This window comes from Pristiophorus japonicus, chromosome 3, assembly GCF_044704955.1.
Source record: "Pristiophorus japonicus isolate sPriJap1 chromosome 3, sPriJap1.hap1, whole genome shotgun sequence".
In the NCBI taxonomy this organism is placed as follows: Eukaryota; Metazoa; Chordata; class Chondrichthyes; family Pristiophoridae; genus Pristiophorus; species Pristiophorus japonicus.
In genome coordinates, this window is record NC_091979.1 from 166,826,078 (window position 1) to 166,847,569 (window position 21,492).

At 46.3% G+C, this 21,492-nt stretch overlaps 1 protein-coding gene across 1 annotated transcript in view; it reads right to left on the minus strand.

The window, feature by feature from the left end:
- Positions 1–21,492, minus strand: part of LOC139260002 (melanophilin-like) — a 245,813-nt gene that overhangs the window by 69,787 nt on the left and 154,534 nt on the right. The window contains exons 8-9 of the mRNA XM_070876047.1: positions 15,281–15,525; positions 13,844–13,927 (exon numbers count right to left, since the gene is read on the minus strand). Coding sequence (XP_070732148.1) covers positions 13,844–13,927; positions 15,281–15,525 — 329 coding nt within the window. The remainder of the gene's footprint in view (positions 1–13,843; positions 13,928–15,280; positions 15,526–21,492) is intronic.

A 21,492-nucleotide genomic window follows, 5' to 3' on the forward strand; every position in this document is an offset into this window, starting at 1 on the left:
CGGTCAAGGTCAAGGTCACTGCGGCACTGTCTTTCTACGTGTCCAGTTCCTTTCGGGCCTCCGCGGTCGACATTTCCCTTCTGTCTGACCATGCCACACATTGCTGCATTAGACAGATCATGGAGCCCCTATACGCGATTGGGATGGACTTTATCAGCTTTCCCATGACCATGGAGGCTCAGACTGACAGGGCTGGAGCATTCTACCGCATTGCTAAATTCCCCAAGGTGCAGGGAACAATACAGTGTACGCACATCGCCATGCGGGCACCTTGTCAAGACCCAGGACTTTTTTGCAACAGAAAAGGTTTTCGCTCCCTGAAGGTCCAACTAGTTGTCGACCACAACCAGATAATAATGGCAGTGAATGTCAAATGTCTGGGCAGCTTCGATGAGACTCACATCCTGCATGACAGCGTTGTCCCTGATATGTTTAACAGTCAGACACAAGGACAATGCTGGATGCTTGGTGACAACCGATATGCTCTAGCCACCTGGCTGATGATCCCATGCGTGACACCCACACCAAGGCCGAGAAGCGATACAACGAGAGCCACAGAGACACATGCAATGTGGTCTAGAAAACCATTGGTGTGCTTAAGCAGCGCTTTAGATGCCTGGAGCACTCAGTAGGGGAGCTACAATATAACCCTGAGCAAGCAGCTCAATTCGTGTTCGTGTGCTCCATGCTGCACAACCTGGCTATCAGGAGGGGACAAGAATTATCAGAAGGGACTGATGGTCCATCTTAGGAGAGAGAGGAAGAGGAGGTCGAGGGGCTGGATGCTGACTTCAGGCCAGATAATCAGGCTGACTATGCAACCATGTCCATGTCCCCCTCCAGACAGCAGGAAAGGGCCCATGGTGGCTACATAGCTGCAAGACTCTTACATCAGGAGCTCATAAATGAGCGATTTGCCTGAAAGAACGTTGCTGTAATTTAAAAAGCAGACACTTTGCTGTGTGTGTGCAGCTCAGATATCAATGGTGGGCATCACCTTGGTGCCAGTTAAAGTTTAAGTTGATTCAAGTTAAGTTTAATTTTACCCTTTCGTGTTAATGAATCACCAGTGTGCAACGGTTCAGCTATCTGAGACAATGCGCAACAAGGTTATGTTGAATAAAAAACATTTTATATGACCATCGGTGTGAAATCATAAGTATCACGGGCAAAAACACCCCACCACCACCCCACATTTTCGACCATTGCCATCAATCAAATGGCCAACATGTCCAGCAACACAGAACACAAAGACAAAGCAGGAGGGTGGCCCCCTCCCTCCATACATTACAACAATTGCATACACCCAGATGGAGATATAACACAGCCATCACCTGCGGACATACACCTCACTTTCCTTCCCTCCTCCCCTTCTTCTCCCCAGCTCTACCCCTTCCCCTCCTCACTCCATGCCGCCTGGCCGAAGAGCTCCTCAGGCGGTGTCTCATTGGGAGGGATGAAGGCAGAGGCGGTGGGTGCACGGGTGCGGGAGCTGGGGGTGCCGAGGTGGGAACATTCTCAGATCCAGAAGCATGATCTTGGTCCTGCCTCTCACGTGTCGTTGACACTGGTGGTGCAGAACCTAGGGATGGAGTGCTGCGCTCCGGGACCATTGGGAGGCAGTGCCAGCAGTGTTCCTGGCTATCGCCACCAGGGCCTCCGCCATCCGCGGAACGTACTCAGTCATGGTGCTGGAGATGGTGGCCAGCTGTCAGGATATGCCCCCCAATGCATTGAGGACTTGGTCACCAAAGTCTACAGTTCTCCTGGACAACTTAACCATCTCTCCGCTCTCATCTGGTGCTCGTGGACCAGACCTGCCGCATCCACGAAACCTCCGCGGGGTCAGCGCCGTCCTGGGGACAAATGGGGTGCCCTGTGACGAGCTGCTGGGGCCCGATACTTCCAGAGTGGAGGCGGGAATGGCCAGAGGACCACTAGATGGCCTTGGGGTGGAATGCCTTCTGGAGCCTGGCAATGCAGGTTCCTCAAAGTTGGCGCTCTCATCTGTAGAGAACAGTCCCAGCGGATTGACGGGCGAGAATCGGAGTTCCTCAGCAGCAGATGTAGAATCGTCTGGCGAGTCCGGCCCCGCGCCTCCATCTTCTGGCCCCTGTGGTCTTGCCTGGGGCCACGCTGCTGGCTGAGCTGCAAAACACAAATGAGGTTATTAGAGGAGAAGGGGAAGCTAGGGTCACAAGGTGAGTCCAGCGCTACACACAGCATATGCACGACAAAAGCACCACCGCTATCAAAATCATCACAGACATCACATTTCATGACCACCAACACATTGTGCATTGCAATGATTTTCATTAGACCAGCATTATTTGTAGGACAATTTTAGAAACCATCTATCATATATTATTGTTCGGATATGAGTGGGTGTGGCATCAATTGACTTTAGATCACGCAATGGTAAATACTTTACTCACGTGGCATCACTTCAGGGTCTGCAGCTGCTTGCGTGGCTGTCCGGGGGTGCCTCCCCACGAGTGCGAGCACCCGCTCCTCCATGTCAGTGATGTCGCTGGTGACTGGTGGCTCCCTCGATAGCTTCTTCTGTAAAAGGTAACAGGATGACATGGCATGAGATCATTGCGTGATATCATTGCTAGATACTGTCACAGAGACTGATACAACACATAACAGACAGATGTAACCATGATTATTATGATAATTATCATTCTTTACCTAAAGATGTCCACCATGAATGCAGGCTTTGAGTACAACATTCCCGGTAAAAGTGAAAGACCACACACCTGATTATAGTCACTCATGACTCTTACAAATCAAATTATATAAATATATAAGTACATGGAAATAAATGTAATACTTACTCTTGCGGGTCCAACAAAGTTGTTCCATCGCTTTCAGCATTGGTTGCCCTCACGCATCTCGTTGGTCGCTGACGAGGCCACCTCTGCTATCTTGGCCCATATCTTGGGGCTTTCCACGCCCTTCCTGGGTCAAATCACCCCAGCGTAATTCGACCTCCTGCAGGAGGGAGGCATTTGCCTCGTCCGAGAACCTCCTCACTCTTTTGCACCCTCCAATGTGCTCCTCTCCCAGCTCACTGATCTCGCCAGCGTCAGTCTCCACAGTGTGCTGTGTCACCTCCTCTTCTCCCTCCATTATAGGCACCAAATTTGGGCAAATATCTGGCTGGTAACAGCTAATTTTTTTCCCCCAATTTGCTATAAAGCTCTAAATGCTCCTTCCCAAAGCAGCCATATCATACCCAGACATGCCTTCACTCCCTGTCAGCTCCCTCTCTCTCTGTCTACTCTTATGCGCATGTCATGATGACCCTTGACCTCCTGAATCGCGGGAATCGAGCGTTGCCATGCCGTTGCTAAGGACGGCGACACTTTACAGCAGAAGGTCAGAGAGATTTAATGCTAACGCCTATTTCATATCACTCGCGGTAACGCCCAATTTAAAAAATGGAGACTATGGGCTTTGAGAATGGGCGACAAGCCGGCGATCTGAAAACCCATTCTTACTGCCCACGCCGGAAATAACGTCCATTTTCGGGTGATCTGCACAAAAGTGTAAAATCTAGCCCATGATGTTGTATCATTGCAGCATTATTTGAAATCCATTCCACAGATGAATGCCAACATGAACATATATATCCAATTAGTAAACATCCTGAGAATAAACAAAATACTTCTGTATAAACGGAGTATGATTTTCATATGGCACCATGCTGCAGCCAGAGGGTGGAGGGAGGGAGAGATCAATAGGGGTTGGTGAAGAGATTGGGGGTCGGAGATTGGTGGATGGGGGGATGGAGAGATCGGGGGTCGTGAGGACATCGATCGGGGACTCAGAGAGACTGGTTAGGAGGGGAGAAGATCACTGGGGGAGGGGCAGAGAGATCGGGGAAGAAGGGCCCTCGAGGACATCGGGAGGGCATCAGATTGTGGCGGGTGAAGGGTCCGATTGCTGGGGACATTAACAGGTTTGCTTGATGGACTGGGGGGAAGCACTCCTACTCCTCTTGTCCCACGAGCATTGCTTGACAAGCACTTACCTATTCTATGCAGCAATGCTCACCTCCTTTTAGCTGCCAGGTTTCCTGAGGCCCGGGAAACTTGGCTGGCCAGCGTTAAAGCTGGAACAGAGAAAAAATCGGAGGCATGCAGCCTCATTAAAATATTTAAATGTGCGACCTGCCTCCTGAGAGTGGGTTGGTTGCCTTCCCCCACCTCCGTTAAATCTGGAAGTGGCCGGGTTTGAGATGGGTTGCTTTCAAGTTTGAGATTTTTTAAACCTTTTTACTTCCCATCCGACCCAAACCCACTGTTGTTGGAGATTAAAATTCCCCCCATTGTCCCTCCACCTACCTCATTTTCCATTCAGCCCAGTGTTACACATGCCCCCTCCTCCCCATCTTAAAGCACAGATGTGAAGGAAATGCAAACTACGTCATTTTCATAACATTGACTCTTTTCAAAATACACAGCTGCAAAAGTGAATTAAGTCCAACCTATAATTCCATTGCACAGGTGCTTTGCAATGAAGGGGAACTTTCCAGGCTCTCTTTTCTCTGGTTGGCCACGTGAACGTAACACAAGAGAGATATTAAGAAAAAAGCAACAATGCGAGATTGCTTTAGGAGATCCAAATTCTTGAGGTAAAAACAGCCAAGTTGCAGATTTCACCACCTTTCACAATGGTTTAGGTGCCTTCAGGTAGGATTACCTTCCCTTCTGGTAACTGGTTGTCAGGGCTACACTTGTTCAAGTGAATGTTAATTTTGTCCCTGATTACTGTTTCTAAAACCTTCCCCACTATCGATGTTAAACTGACCGGCCTATAGTTGCTGGATTTATCTGTATACCCTTTTTTGAACTGTTATATGTGAATAAAGAATCTGACTGGATACTGTGAGCTAAAGTAAAGTGTGACCTTAGTATTTTATTGCAGGTCTCCAGAGTGCCTCTCCAGCCTGTGAGGCCTCCTTAAATACCTGTGCTCCCAAGGGATTGTGGGACTCCAGGGGATGAGCCCTCTGGTGGCTGTACAAGGTATATACAAGTTTACATACATAACAACACTTCCCCCCCCACCCCCCCAAAAGTCAAAAGTGTAACTATTTACAAGGTGAGTCGATCTGAGGCCTTTCTTTCCCTGGTTGATCATCTCGGTGCAAATGCTGGTTTTGGTGAATTGTTTGTTGGGCCCTCGCTGGGCTGTTGTGCAGCTGGCCTTGCTGGGCTGCCTGGTGTGGTGAGTCCTGCTGGGCTGCTGCAGGTGATGGGTTCTGCTTTGTGGCCAACCGTGGTGTCGGTTACAACTGATGTGTATGTTGGGGGGTCAAAGAAGGTAGGGTCCAAAGTGGGTTGCTCAGAATAGTCTGTGAATCTGAGTTTGATTTGGTCCAAGTGTTTTGAATCCATGAGTCCATTTGAAAGTTTGACCCGAAACACCCTGCTCCCCTTTTTGGCCACAATAGTGCCTGGAAGCCACTTGGGACCTTGTCCATAATTCAATACAAATACAGGATCATTGATTTCAATTTCACGTGACACATTAGTGCTATCATGATATGTACATTGTTGAAGCCACCTGCTCTCTACCTGTTCATGTAGATCAGGGTGAACTTACGAGAGCCTTGTCTTGAGTGCCCTTTTCATGAGCAGTTCAGCAGCTGGAATCCCAGTGAGCAAGTGGGGTCTCGTGCGGTAGCTAAGCAGGACTCGGGATAGGCGAGTCTGCAGTGAGCCTTCAGTTACCCTCTTCAAGCCCTGCTTGATAGTTTGCACTGCTCTCTCTGGCTGACCTTGGATGCTGGTTTGAACGGGGCAGATGTAACATGTTTGATTACGTTAAGGGTCATGAACTTTTTGAATTCGGCACTGGTAAAACATGGCCTGTTGTCGCTCACAAGGACATCGGGTAGTCCGCCGTGGCAAACATGGCCCGCAGGCTTTCAGTGTTGGCAGCGGACGTGCTTGCCGACATTATCTCACATTCAATCCATTTGGAGTACGCATCTACAGCCACAAGGAACATTTTACCCAAAAACGGGCCTGCATAGTCGACATGACCCTGGACCATGATTTGGTGGGTCAAGACCATAAACTTAGTGGCGCCTCCCTGGGTGCATTGCTTAACTGCGAGCATGTGTTACATCTGTGCATGCAGGAATCTAAGTCCGCATCAATACAGGGCCACCGCATGTGGGATCTGGCTATCGCTTTCATCATTACGATGCCTGGGTGGGTACAATGGAGGTCACTGATGAAAGTGTCTCTACCCTTCTTGGGGACCACTACCCGATTGCCCCACAGAAGGCAGTCTGCCTGTATAGACATTTCATCTTTGCGCCGCTTTATCTTTTCCTGTATTTCCACTGGGACACTGGACCAGCTCCCGTGAAGCACACAATATTTTACTACGGACAGTAAGGGGTCCTGGCTCGTCCAGGTTCTAATCTGTCGGGCTGTGATGGGTGATTGTTCACTCCCAAATGCTTCCATAACCATGACTAAATCTGCGGGCTGCGCCATTTCCACCCATGTGGTGGGCAATGGCAGCCTGCTGAGAACATCGGCACAGTTTTCTGTGCCTGGCCTGTGGCGGATGGCGTAGTTGTATGTGGACAACGTGAGCGCCCATCTCTGGATGCGGGCTGATGCCTTCGTATTTATCCCCTTACTCTCGGAAAACAGGGGTATTAGTGGCTTATGGTCCGTTTCCAATTCAAATTTTAGTCCAAACAGATATTGATGCATTTTCTTTACTCCATAGACACACGCTAACGCTTCTTTTTCAATCATGCTGTAGGCTCTCTCAGCGTTAGACAGATTTCTGGATGCATAAGCAACCGGTTGCAATCTCCCAGATTCATTAGCTTGTTGCAATACACACCCGACACTGTATGACGACGCATCGCATGCTAGTACCAAACGTTTACATGGATCATACAACAGAAGCAATTTGTTTTGAGCATAACAATTTTCTTGCTTTTGCCCCGTACCCATTCGTCTCCTTTACGCAGTAAGGTGTGCAGTGGTTCTAACAGTGTGCTGAGACCTGGTAACAAGTTACCAAAGTAGGTCAGGAGTCCTAGAAACGACTGCAGCTCCATCACGTTCTGTGGCCTCGGTGCATTCTCAATTGCCTCCGTCTTCGAATCGGTGAGCCTGATGCCATCTGCTGCGATTCTCCTCCCCAGGAACTCCACTTCAGGCGCCAGGAAAATGCACTTCGAGCATTTCAACCTGAGCCCCAACTTCGAGTATTTCAACCTGAGCCCCACGCGGTTGAGTCAACTAAGAGCCTCCTCCATGTTCTGCAGATGCTCGACTGTGTCCCGACCCATAACCAAGATGTCATCCTGGAAGACCACTGTGCATGAGACCGACTTCAATAAGCTTTCCATGTTTCTCTGGAATATTGCCGCGGCTGATCGAATTCCAAATGGGCATCTGTTATAAATGAAGAGACCTTTGTGCGTGTTGATGCAGGTGAGGCCCTTCGATGATTCCTCCAGCTCCTGCGTCATATAGGCTGAGGTGAAGTCCAGCTTCGTGAACATCTTTCCTCCCGCCAGTGTAGCGAAAATGTCATCAGCTTTTGGTAGTGGGTATTGATCCTGCAGGGAGAAATGATTGATAGTTACTTTGTAATCACCACAGATTCTGACGGTGCCGTCTCCCTTGAGGACTGGAACAATCGGACTGGTCCACTCGTTGAATTCGAACGGCGAAATGATGCCCTCTCATTGCAGCTGGTCCAGCTCTATCTCTACCCTTTCTCTCATCATGTACGATACTGCTCTTGCCTTGTGATGGATGAGTCGCGCCCCCATAATTAGGCGAATCTGCACTTTGGCTCCTTGGAACTTCCCGATGCCTGGTTCGAACAGCGAAGGAAATTTGTTTAAGACCTGGGCACACGAAGTGTCGTCGAGCGCTCGGACGTCATGCCAGTTCCAGCGTATCTTTCCCAGACAGCTCTTGCCGAGCAGTGTGGGACCATTGCCCGGTACCACCCAGAGTGGTAGCTTGTGCACCGCTCCATCATAGGAGACCTTTACAGTAGCACTGCCGATTACGGGAATCAGTTCCTTTGTGTAAGTTCTCAGTTTTGTGCGAATGGGAGTCAAGACTGGCCTGGAGGCCTTGCTGCACCACAATTTTTCGAAAGTCTTTTTGCTCATAATGGACTGGCTCGCGCCCGTGTCCAGCTCCACTGACACTGGGAGTCCATTTAATTCAACCTTCAGCATTATCGGGGGACACTTTGTGGTAAATGTGTGCACCCCATATACCTCTACCTCCTCGGCCTGAGGTTCTGGTTCACCGTGATTCACCGTGGATCTGTCCTCCTCTGTAACATGGTGGTTTGCAGGAGTAACAGGGTTTGCAGTTCACCTGCACATATGTTGGAGGTGTCCCATTGTTCCACAGACCTTGCAAACGTAACCTTTGAAGCGGCATGAATGGAAACAATGATCACCCCCGCAGCGCCAACAAGGTGTTAATGGCCTTGCATTCATCACCTTTGATGATGGACTCTGAGACATCTGCGGACGTGCAGTTGCAGGCAAGTGGGACCTGCCCTGTACGTTGCGATTTGAAAACAACATCACGTTGTTCACAGTACTTGTAGCAACACTTGTGTGCTGAGAGATTTGCTTAGTATTGTCACTGGTGGCAATGAACGCCTGGGCTATTGCTATGGCCTTACTCAAGGTTGGGTTCTCTACAGTCAAAAGTTTGTGAAATGTGCTCCAAATGACCTTTCGCAATGTCCTGCAAGGCGTCTTAGCTCAGCGACATAACTCGCCACTTCCTGGCCTTCAGACCTTTTGTAGGTGCAGAACCGGTACCTCGCCATCAGAATGCTTTCCTTCGGGTCGGACCAGTGTGCACAAATCATCTTATGATTTCTCTATGGGTTTCGCTGAATTATGCAGATTTTTCATGAGGCCATACGTTGGTGCCCCACAGACGGTGAGGAGAGTCGCCCTTCGTTTGGCAGCGTTCGCTTCTCCTTCCAGCTCATTGGCCACGAAGTATTGGTCGAGTCGCTCCACTAAGGTTTCCCAATCATCTCCCTCTCAGAATTTCTCCAGGATGCCCACTGTTCTCTGCATCGTTGCGTTTGTCATCTATATCTCATCGCCTGTTGTTATATGTGAATAAAGAGTCTGACTGGATACTGTGAGCTCAAAGTAAAGTGTGACCTTAGTCTTTTATTGCAGGTCTCCAGAGTACCTCTCCAGCCTGTGAGGCCTCCTTAAGTACCTGTGCTCCCAAGGGATTGTGGGATCCCTTGGGACATCAGGGGATGAGCCCTCTGGTGGTTGTACAAGATATGTACAAGTTTACATACATAACATGAACAATGGTGTAACATTTGCAATTCTCTAATCTTCTGGCACCACCCCCATTTCTAAGGAGGATTGAAAGACTATGGCCAGTACCTCCAATGCTTTTGGATTGCCTAGTATGTTGGCTGTCATTCTATTCTCATACCCTCTCTTTGCCCCTCTTATTTTCTTTTTCACTTCTCTGAACTTTCTATATGCAGCCTGATTCTCAGATGGATTCTCGACCTGACATCTGTCATACGCGCTTTTTTCCTGCTTCAGCTTACTCTCTTTCATCATCCAGGGAGCTCTGACTTTAGTTGTCCTACCTTTCCCCTTAGTGGGAATGTATCTCAACTGTACCTGAAATATTTCCTCTTTAAAGACAGCCCATTGTTCCACTACAGTTATGCTTGCCAATCTTTGATTCCAATTTACCTGGGCCAGATCTGTTCTCATCCCATACTGAAATTTGCCTTCCTTCAATTATGTATTTTTACTCTAGATTTCTCCCTGTACTTTTGAATAGCTAATCTAAACCCTATGATCACTGTTCCCTTAATGTTCACCGACTGACACTTGCTCCACTTGACCTACCTCATTCCCCAGAACCATGCTTTCTTCCTCGTTGGGCCAGAAACATACTGATGAAGAAAGTTCTCCTGAACACCCTTCAGAAATTCTTCCCTATCTCTGCCTTTTACACTTTTATTATCCCAATCTATATTAGGATAGTTGAAGTCTCCTATTATCACTACTCTATAGTAACTCTCTGCAATTTCTCTACAAATTTGCTCCTCCATAATTTTCCCACTAGTTGGTGGCCTATAAAATACACCTAGTAGTGTAATAGCACCTCTATTATTTCTTAACTCTAACCAAACAGATTCTGTCCTTGACCCCTCCAGGACATCCTCTCTGTCCAGCACTGCAACATTCTCCTTAACCAATACTGCTACACCACCTCCCATCTTTCCTTCCCCATCTTTCCTGAACATCCTATATTCAGGAATATTTAATACCCAATCCTGCCCTTTTTTGAGCTAGGTCTCTTTTATTGCCATCACATCATGTTCCCATGTGGCTATTTGCGCCTGCAGCTCACCAACCTTGTTTACTATGCTTCATGCGTTCACATATACACACACTGTAAATCTATCCTCGACCATCCTTAACTTGTTCCTTGACCTTGCAATCTCTCGTGGCCTTGCTATTCCAATTGTATCAATTAAAGATAAAGCCATCTCTGACCATTTTCTTGTATCACTCTCAACCTACATCACCCTTCCCCAATCCAAAACTCCTTCCTTCTGCATCCGCCTCTGGAAAAATTTCTCTCCAAACTCTCTTACAACTGCATTTATCAACTCAAAACTGTCCAACCATTTGCCCTCTTTTAACAATGACATTTCTGCAGCCACCGATCTGCTCAACCACAACCTCACCACCACCTTTGATGCCCTAGTCCTTATTAAAAAGATTACTCTCTCCCACGCTGGCCATTCCCCCAGTACAGCCCTCACCTTTGCTCCCTCAAGTCAAAACGGCGCAGACTTGAACGGCTGTGGCGGACAACTGGTTTAGCCATTCCCCGCCAGATCTGGCTCGAATTCATAAAACATTATCGGTTCCTACTCTTGTCCACAAAAACTTCTCACTATTCCAGGATCATTCTAGATTGCAAAAATAACACCCGGCTACTATTCTCTACGCTAACCGTCTCCTTAAACCCCTCTCTCCTGTCTCCACCACACTCACCTCCAACAAGTGTGAGGAGCTCATGGACTTCTTTGTCTTAAACTCTGTGAGTTCCATTCCTTCACCTAGCCCACAGGGCCAAACTTCATCTGGGGCTTCCTGCCTGCCCTAGCCCTAAACTCACATCTTTCTCTAGTTTCTCTTTGATCTCCCCTCTTGATCTCTCCAAACACATCTTGTCCATGTGACCCACTTCCTGCTCTCTTGACCCTATTCCCACTAAACTGCTGACCACCCAACGTCCTTTTTTGGCTCCCATGTTAGCCGACATTGTTAATGGTTCTCTCTCGTCAGGCACTGTTCCCCTCTCCTTCAAATCTGCTGTCATCACCTCTCTCAAAAAACCAACCCTTGACCCCACTTTGCTTGCTAGCTGTTGCCCCATCTCCAACCTCCCTTTCCTGTCCAAAGTACTTAAACGTGTTGTCGCCTCCCAAATCCGTGACCATCTTTCCATGAATTCAATGTTTGAATCCCTTCAATCTGATTTTCGCCCCTGCCACAGTAACGGAACGGCTCTCATCAAAATGACAAATGACATCCTTTGTGAGTGTGATAAAGTTAAACTATCCCTCCTCATCCTTCTGGACCTGTCTGCAGCCTTTGACACAGTTGACCACTCCATCCTCCACCAACACCTCTCCACCAACATTCAGCTAGGTGAGACTGCACTCGCCTGGTTCCATTATCTATCTAATTGTAGCCAGAAAATCTCCTGCAATGGCTTCTCTTCCCACTCCTGCATCGTTATCTCTGGTGTCCCCGAAGGATCTGTCCTTGGCCCCCTCTTATTTCTCATCTATATGCTGTCCCTTGGCGATAGCATCCGAAAACACTTAGTCAGTTTCAACATGTACGTTGATGACACCCAGCTCTGCCTTTCCACCACTTCTCTCGGCCTCTGCTTGGTATCTAAATTGTCAGATTGCTTGTCCGACATCGAGTACTGGATGAGCCGAAATTTTCTCCAATTAAATATTGGGAAGACCAAAGCCATTACCTTTGGTCCCCGCCACAAACTGGGTTCCCTAACCACTGACTCCATCCCTCTCCCTAGCATCAATCTGAGGGGGAACAAGACTGTTTGCAATCTAGGTGTCATATTTGACCCTGGAATGAGTTTCCAGCCACATATCTGCGGCATAACTAAAATCGCCTTTTTCCACCTCCGTAACATTGCCCGCCTCCGCCCCTGCCTCAGCTCTTCTGCTGCTGAAATCCTCATTCATGCCTTTGTTACCTCTAGACTTAACTACTTCAACTCACCCCTGGCTGGCCTCCCACATTCTACACTATGTAAACTTGAGGTCATCCAAAACTCAGCTGCCCATGTCCTAACTCGTACCAAGTCCCGCTCACCCATCACCCCTGTGCTTTTTGACCTACATTAGCTCCCGGTTAAACACCGACTTGATTTCAAAATTCTCATCCTTGTTGACAAATCACTCCATGGCATTGCCCCTCCCTATCTCTGTAATATTTTTCAGCCTCACAACCCCACAAGATATCTGCGCTCCTCAAATTCTGGCAATTGAACATCACTCGTTATAACTGCTCAACCATCGGTGGCTGTACATTCTGCTGTTTAGGCCCTAAGCTTTAACCTCTCCGCCTCTCTACCTCTCTTTCCTCCTTTAAGACGCTCCTTAAAACCTATCTCTTTAAATAAGCTTTTGGTCATCTGCCTTAAATTTTTGTGACTTGGTGTCAAATTTATCTGTTTTGTCTTGTAACATTGTTGTGAAGCGCCTTTGGACGTTTTACTATGTTAAAGGCGCTATATAAATAAAAGTTATTATTTATTAATATTATTATTACCATCTCATTTTTGCCGATTATCCCTTTTGTCTCTTAATCTCTTCTGCCTTCCACCCTATCACAGACCTTCCCTTTTGTTCTTTCCTCCCCTCCCTATTTCACTGCCCCTGCACTTCCTTAAGAATCCGTTACATCTTGAACTTTTCCAGTTCTGACGAAGGATCACAGACCTGAAACGTTAACTCTATTTCTCTCCACAAATGTTGCTTGACCTGAGATTTCCAGCATTTTCTGTTTTTATTTCAGATTCCAGCATCCGCAGTATTTTGATTTTGTAGACCATCCTGTGTTCTCTCTTAGTCTGACCCCACCTAATACCTTACTATTTCTTGCTTTAGTGCTATCCGTCTCTCCCAATCCTTGGTGCACTTTGTTTCTCCTTTCTCATGCTACATCCTGGTGCCCATCCACCTGCCAACTTAGTTTAAACCATCCCCAACAGCACTAGCAAACCTCCCCATAAGGATACTGGTACCAGCTCTGTTAAGGTGCATCCCGTACGGCCTGTACAGGTCCCACCTTCTCCAGAACCAGCCCCATTGCCCCAGGAATCTGAAGCCCTCCCTCCTGCACCATCTCTCCAGCCACGCGTTATTCTACTCCACCCTCCTATTTCTATACTCACTAGCACGTGGCACCGGGAGTAATCCAGAGATTACTAACTTTGAGGTCCTGTTTTTTAATTTTCTTTGTAGCTCCCTAAAATCTTTATGCAGGACCTCATCCCTCTTTCTACCTATGTTGTTGGTACCAATATGGACCATGACCTCGACCAATATGTTCACCCGCCCCCCTCAGAATGTTCTGCAGCCACTCAGTGACATCAAAATATGCTTTTTATTTATTATTAATGGAAAGACACAAAGCTTTTTTTTAAACCTCTTTCCTTTAAAAGCAACTATTAATCAGCATAATTTTACAATCCCAGATGGTTACCTCTGCAGTGCTGGGAGTCATCTTCTCCTCCAGTCTGCTTAGCATTCGCTCAATGGAAGACATGCGTCTGGACAGGTCTGAAATCTGCAGGTAAGGAAAGTTTCAAACCATCACCAGCTCACCACCACCAGCACCAGGATGAATAGATTATGCGACTTAACCAGTTTAAAGAATATCTTCAGTGTCCGATAAAATGGTGCATACTGAATCTAAAGGTTTGGTGTTGAGTTAAATGTAAACTATGCATTATGCTTACCCTCGATCCAAAGGATTGATGTTGGGATAAATGTGCACCATTTCTTGTACTTAAACCTCACCCTTACTTTTACACTAAAGATCTCCTTTCAGAACCATTACCAAAGCACAATGCATATAGAACAGGATCAAAGTAAGACAAGTGTGAAAATGAGTTGCAGAAATTAACTAGACTGAAAGAATTCATTTCAAGCAGCAGGGAGTTGAAAAAAAGAGAATGGGATAATATCTGTACCATTTTGGGAAAGTTGTTATTTGGTAAATCTTCAATTAAAAAAAATGTAAGCCTGCACCTTGATTGTTATATCCTTGAAATCAGGGCAGCATTTACTTTTATACTGGCTTTTCAGGGATTAGATGATAGGAGCTTGGCTGAAGCTTACTACAACATCCACCCTGTTGAATGCCATGCTTTTCTTATAGCATGTTTATACTTCAGGACACAATGTGCTGGTGCTATGAATTAACCCCATTTACATTGCAAAATACCAGCACCAGTATCAACAGCACAATGCACAATTCCAAGGTCACAATCTGATTTTAAGCTACTGGCATTAGACCTTCCCCTTGGGGGAAGTTAATACAGGCCAGCAATGGGAGAAAACTGTCCGACTGTCCTATATGGCTATGAGTGCAGGGACAATTGGAGCTTCTAAGGCTGAAATAGATAGGTATTTGTTAGATAAGGGTTTCAAGGGATATGGAGCAAAGGCGGCTAAATGGAGTGGAGGTGCAGATCTTAAGAACATAATAATGTAATAATTAGGAGCAGGAGTAGGTCATTTACCCATGATCGAATAGAATGGTGGAGCAGGCTCGAGAGGCTGAGTAGCATACCCCTGATCCTAATATTCCCAATGTTCAGAATGTCCACAGCGAGAAAAAATGATGCCTATCAACATTCAGTGCTTTCACAGACACCGGCCTATGTTTTCCTCTGGTAATGCTTTACATTTGGAGTTGGGGCTCATACATAGCAATGTACAGAACCAGAGAAGACGGTTGCAGTCACCTGGCCAATCCCACCGGCTACAGAAGCACTCTTATTATATTGTTTACAGCACTAGCTCTAAAGGCAGAACTATAATATAAATGCCAGATTAATTAGAAGTAAATTTGTGTGTGATACATAATTGTGTACATTGGTAGAATCCAGATCACTTGCATTCTTTGAAGATTTACCTGACTTCCTCCAGAGCCTGAATTTTCCTGTGAGGAACTCTTATTCCTGTTTCGTACAAAGTGGCGCGGATACACTGGATGCTCAGGAGCCTCGTCATTGTCAGAGCTCTCCATGTCTGCGTAGTACTGGGTCCCATGCTTCTGATGAGGCAGTGAATGGTGCAGCTCTGCTTCTCCAGTGGAGGTCCACATTCCAGGAACGGATCGAGTGCGGGGAAGTCTGTGTTCACGATACACCACGTCGTCTGATGTTATTTAATGTGAAAGTGAGGGGCAAGGAAAAATAAAAGATGTTAACGTGAGTTTAGAGAACCCATCTTCTACTGCAAAACACATGCTTGTGCCTGCAATATTGGTTCAGTGTATCTTAGAAACATAGAAACATAGAAAATAGGTGCAGAGTAGGCCATTCCGCCTTTCGGGTCTGCACCACCATTCAATATGATCATGGCTGATCATGCAACTTCAGTACCCCACTCCTGCCTTCTCTCCATACCCCCTGATCCCTTTAGCCAAAAGGGTCACATCTAACTCCCTTTTGAATATATCCAACGAACTGGGTTCTTATAAGGGTATGATTTAGTTCCAGTAATTGATGGTCCAGGATGAGAAACTTTTCACCAAATATTGTCATAAAACCCTGGAATTTCCTTGCAATCCCAATAGTTGGACAACAAGAATAACAAAGGAAAAAGAGGAAGAGTTTTGCTTGGTGCAACCGTGGGGACCAAATACACTACATGGTGTGGTACTGAGCCACACAGCGTAAGAAAGCCCCGTGTTCATTCCCTGGTCTGGGGTGAGTAAGCTAATCTAAGCCAGTGCCATGGGGGAGTAGCATTCCCCCAGGGTTGTGTTAATTGTCAAACAAATACCAATACTCATCTATGAACAATGGACACTTTGGTGAGGTACCAAATAGCTGCCATCCCTAACATGAGTCGGTGCTGCCAGCAGAAGAGGGAAGAAAACTAAAGGTCAAGGTAGAAATTCACTCTCTCATACTTTAACCAATCCCAACTTAGTTTCTTTTCTAGTTCAATGAAGTAGGAATGAATTTGAAGTTGCCTTTCTATATTCATTTCAATGAGTAAGTTTCTGAAGTTCCGAAAGTCAATAGGCTATAAACAGATGTTGATGTACAGCACCTATTTCTCCTCCCCGCTTGTCAAAAACACTGGTATTGAAATTCCTCTTTTGATAGTCTCAGTGGAAAAATCGAGGCGTGTACATGATAGCAAAACTCACTATGCAGTCGCACCAACATTTTCAATAAAGGTGACAGGAGTGATTCTCCACCCCACCCCGCCCCCGTTCTCACTTCAGCTATTTTCAACAGATTGCTATTTTTTCCCCCTACTAGCTATTTCTGCTTCTGTTTTTATTCAATTCTTATTTCTTTCCTGTTCAATGGCATTAATGGACTGGTAACAATTCCCATTTAATTTCAAAAATATGCTCACAATTTAACTACTAAGAATGGAGATTACACAGGCTCGGCTGCATTTATTGTACATCTCTAGTTGCCCTGATAACATAGAAACATAGAAAATAGGTGCAGGAGTAGGCCATTCGGCCCTTCAAGCCTGCACCACCATTCAATAACATCATGGCTGATCATTCACCTCAGTACCCCTTTCCTGCTTTCTCTCCATACTCCTTGATCTCTTTAGCCATTAGGACCATATCTAACTCCCTCTTGAATAGATCTAATTAACTTGCATCAACAACTCTCTGAGGTAGAGAATTCCAGAGGTTAACAACTCTCTGAGTGAAGAAGTTTCTCTTCATCTCGGTCCTAAATGGCTTACCCCTTATCCATAGACTGTGGCCCCTGGTTCTGAACTTCTCCAACATCGGGAACATTCTTCCTGCATCTAACCTGTTCAGTCCCGTCAGAATTTTATATGTTTCGATGAGATCCACTCTCATTCTTCGAAACTTCAGTGAATACAGGCCCAGTCGATCCAGTCTCTCCTCATATGTCAGTCCTGCCATCCCGGGAATCAGTCTGGTGAACCTTCGATGCACTCCCTCAATAGCAAGAATATCCTTCCTCAGATTAGGAGACCCAATCCGAACAAAATATTCCAGATGAGGCCTCTTCAAGGCCCTGTACAACTGCATTAAGACCTCCCTGCTCCTATACTCAAATCGTGTAGCTATGAAGGCCAACATGCCATTTGCCTTCTTCATCGCCTGCTGTACCTGCATGCCAACTTTCAATGACTGATGTACCATGACACCCAGGTCTCGTTACACCTCCTCTTTTCCTAATCTGCCGCCATTCAGATAATATTCTGCCTTCATGTTTTTTCCATCAAAGTGGATAAACTCACATTTATCCACATTATACTGCATCTGGCATGCATTTGCCCACTCACCATCCTGTCCAAGTCACCCTGCAGACTCTTAGCATCCTCCTCACAGCTCACACTGCCACCCAGCTTAGTGTTATCTGCAAACTTGGAAATATTACACTCAATTCCTTCATCTAAATCATTGATGTATATTGTTAATAGCTGGGGTCCCAGCACTGAGCCCTGCGGCACCCCACTAGTCACTGCCTGTCATCTGAGAAGGACCCGTTTATCCCTACTCTCTGCTTCCTGTCTGCCAACCAGTTCTCTATCCACGTCAATACATTAGCCCCAATACCATGTGCTTTAATTTTGCACACTAATCTCTTGTGTAGGACCTTGTCAAAAGCCTTTTGAAAGTCCAAATACACATCCACTGGTTCTCCCTTGTCCACTCTACTAGTTCCATCCTCAAAAAAATTCTAGAAGATTTGTCAAGCATGATTTCCCTTTCATAAATCCATACTGACTTGGACTGATCCTGTCACTGCTTTCCAAATGCGCTGCTATTTCATCTTTAATAATTGATTCCAACATTTTCACCACTACTGATGTCAGGCTAACCGGTCTATAATTCCCCATTTTCTCTCTCCCTCCTTTTTAAAAAAGTGGTGTTACATTAGCTACCCTCCAGTCCAGAGGTACTGATCCGGAGTCGATAGACTGTTGGAAAATGATCACCAATGCATCCACTATTTCTAGGGCCACTTCCTTAAGCACTCTGGGATGCAGACTATCAAGCCCTGGAGATTTATCAGCCTTCAATCTCATCAATTTCCCTAACACAATTTCCTGACTAATAAGGATTTCCTTCAGTTCCTCCTTCTCGCTAGACCCTCAGTCCCCTAGTATTTCCGGAAGGTTATATGCATCTTCCTTTGTGAAGACAGAACCAAAGTACTTGTTCAATTGGTCTGCCATTTCTTTGTTCCCCATTATAAATTCACCTGATTCTGACTGCAAGGGACCTACGTTTGTCTTCACTAATCTTTTTCTCTTCACATATCTATCAAAGCTTTTGCAGTTAGTTTTTATGTTCCCAGCAAGCTTCCTCTGATACTCTATTTTCCTCCTCCTAATTAAGTCCTTTGACCTCCTCTAGTGAATTCTAAATTTCTCCCAGTCCTCAGGTTTGCTCCTTTTTCTGGCCAATTTATATGCCTCTTCCTTGGAATTAACACTATCCTTAACTTCCCTTGTTAGCCACGGTTGAGCCACCTTCCCCATTTTATTTTTACTCCAGGCAGGGATGTGCAATTGTTGAAGTTCATCCATGTGATCCACCGTCAACTCTCTAAGTATCACTCGCCAGTCTATTCTAGCCAATTCACGTCTCATACCATCGAAGCTATCTTTCCTTATGTTCAGGACCCTAGTCTCTGAATTAACTGTGTCACTCTCCATCTTAATAAAGAATTCAACCATATTATGGTCACTCTTCCCCAAGGGGCTTCGCACAACAAGATTCGCTAATTAGTGCTTTCTCATTACCCAACATCCAGTGTAGGATGGCCAGTCCTCAAGTTGGTTCCTCGACATATTGATCAAGAAAACCATCCCTAATACACTCCAGGAAATCCTCCTCCACCGTATTGCCACCAGTTTGGTTAGCCCAATCTATATGTAGATTAAAGTCGCCCATGATAACTGCTGTACCTTTATTGCACGCATCCCTAATTTCTTGTTTGATGCTGTCCCCAAGCTCACTACTACTGTTTGGTGGTCTGTACACAACTCCCACTAGCATTTTCTGCCCTTTGGTATTCCGCAGCTCTACCCATACAGATTCCACATCATCCAAGCTAATGTCCTTCCTTACTATTGCGTTAATTTCTTCTTTAACCAGCAACGCTACCCCACCTCCTTTTTCTTTCTATCTATTCTTCCTGAATGTTGAATACCCCTGGATGTTGAGTTCCCAGTCTTGGTCACCCTGGAGCCATGTCTTCGTAATCCCAATTATATCATATTCGTTAATAGCTGCCTGCGCAGTTAATTCGTCCATCTTATTACGAATACTCCTCGCATTGAGGCACAGAGCCTTCAGGCTTGTCTTTTTACCACACTTTGTCCCTTTAGAATTTTGCTGCAATGTGGCCCTTTTTGATTATTGCCTTGGGTTTCTCTGCCTTCCAAGTTTACTTTTCTTCTTTCTATCTTTTGCTTCTGCCCCCATTTTACTTCCCTCTGTCTCCCTGCATAGATTCCCATCCCCCTGCCATATTAGTTTAACCTCTCCCCTACAGCACAAGCAAACACTCCCCCGAGGACATTGGTTCCGGTCCTGCCCAGATGCAGACCGTCCGGATGGTACTGGTCCCACCTCCCCCAGAACCGGTTCCAATGTCCCAGGAATTTGAATCCCTCCCTCCTGCACCACTCCTCAAGCCACGTATTCATCTTAGCTATCCTGCCATTCCTACTCTGACTTGCACGTCAGATATGAACACTGCAATCTTTATGCGGATGGTGTTCCCATGATGGAATTAGGTTAGGAATTCCAGCATTTTGACCCAGAAACTGTTATCTGCTGGACTGTTCAATAACTCTGCCGGGGCTTTTAAAACTTCAGGATAATTTTTGCATAATTTTCAAATCAGCTATTTTTCTTTTGCTTACATTCTCAAAAAATTCCAGAAGATTTGTCAAGCATGATTTCCCTTTCATAAATCCATGCTGACTTGGACCGATCCTGTCACTGCTTCCCAAATGGGCTGTTATTTCATGTTTAATAATTGATTCCAACTTTTTCCCCACTACTGATGTCAGGCTAACCGGTCTATAATTACCCGTTTTCTCTCTCCCTCCTTTTTGCTGGAATTCTTTGAGGATGTTATGAGCAGGGTGGATAAAGGGGAACCAGTGGATGTAGTGTATTTCGATTTCCAGAAGGCATTCGGTAAGGCGCCACATAAAAGGTCACTGCACAATGTTATATCTTCAGATGCTCTAATAATGACTCCACGAGACAATGTATTGTGCTTGAACTGTAGTGACCTTAGTCCATTTAATGTAACTCCAGAGTGAGGATCACACATGGTGGCCTGCCTTTTATACTAGGCCTGGCACACCTGTACGGGTAACCTACAAGTCTCCCACTGCGGTGCCCTCTGGTGGCACATCTTGTAATAGTACAAGCAGTAACCATGTAGGATACATGACATCACTCTCCCCCAAGTCTTTGGTGTAAATCGCCTTTGCATTGACTGTGCTCTGGGCTTAGCTCAATCTGGTTGACACTTGGAGGGTCATTTCCATCTTGGGTGAGTAGCTGGTGTTTCGTTGGCAGCAGAGTTGCTGGTGGTTTCTGTTTGTGCGGCCATGATCACTCCATTCTCTCCCCCCCCATCCCCCATATACAGATTGTGTCGTTGGCTCATTACATTCATATGCATTCAAGCCCAAAAAAAATTTGCATTTACAGTATTGCGTTCGTGGTACCATGGTGAGGTAAGTTGAATGGTGAGGTACATATTTGGAATATACTTGGAGTCAGTGCTGGGGTCAGCACCAGTGCGTGAGGACAAACTAGTTCCAGAACTGCTGGATGGTGTCCAGGTAGTCTGGTGGCGGTGCGGTGCCCAGTGCTGGCAGTGGGAACCCGGTTGGCTCAAGTTGCCTGCTGTCGGGGCTTTTGCCGTTGCTTCTAGCGTTGGGCAGGTTGACAGATGCCTGTGACCTCCCTATCCTCTCCTTGCGCCCCAGGTCGCAGCTGCTCCCTGAGGGGCAGTCGTCCAGCAGTGCACAAGGAACTGCTGACTCGCTTGCCTGGGCGTTATTTGGTTTGGGATCCTGGCTGGTCCCAGTCCCATTTGGGAGAATCGTTGTGGGTGACCCTCCGTTCCCGGGTGT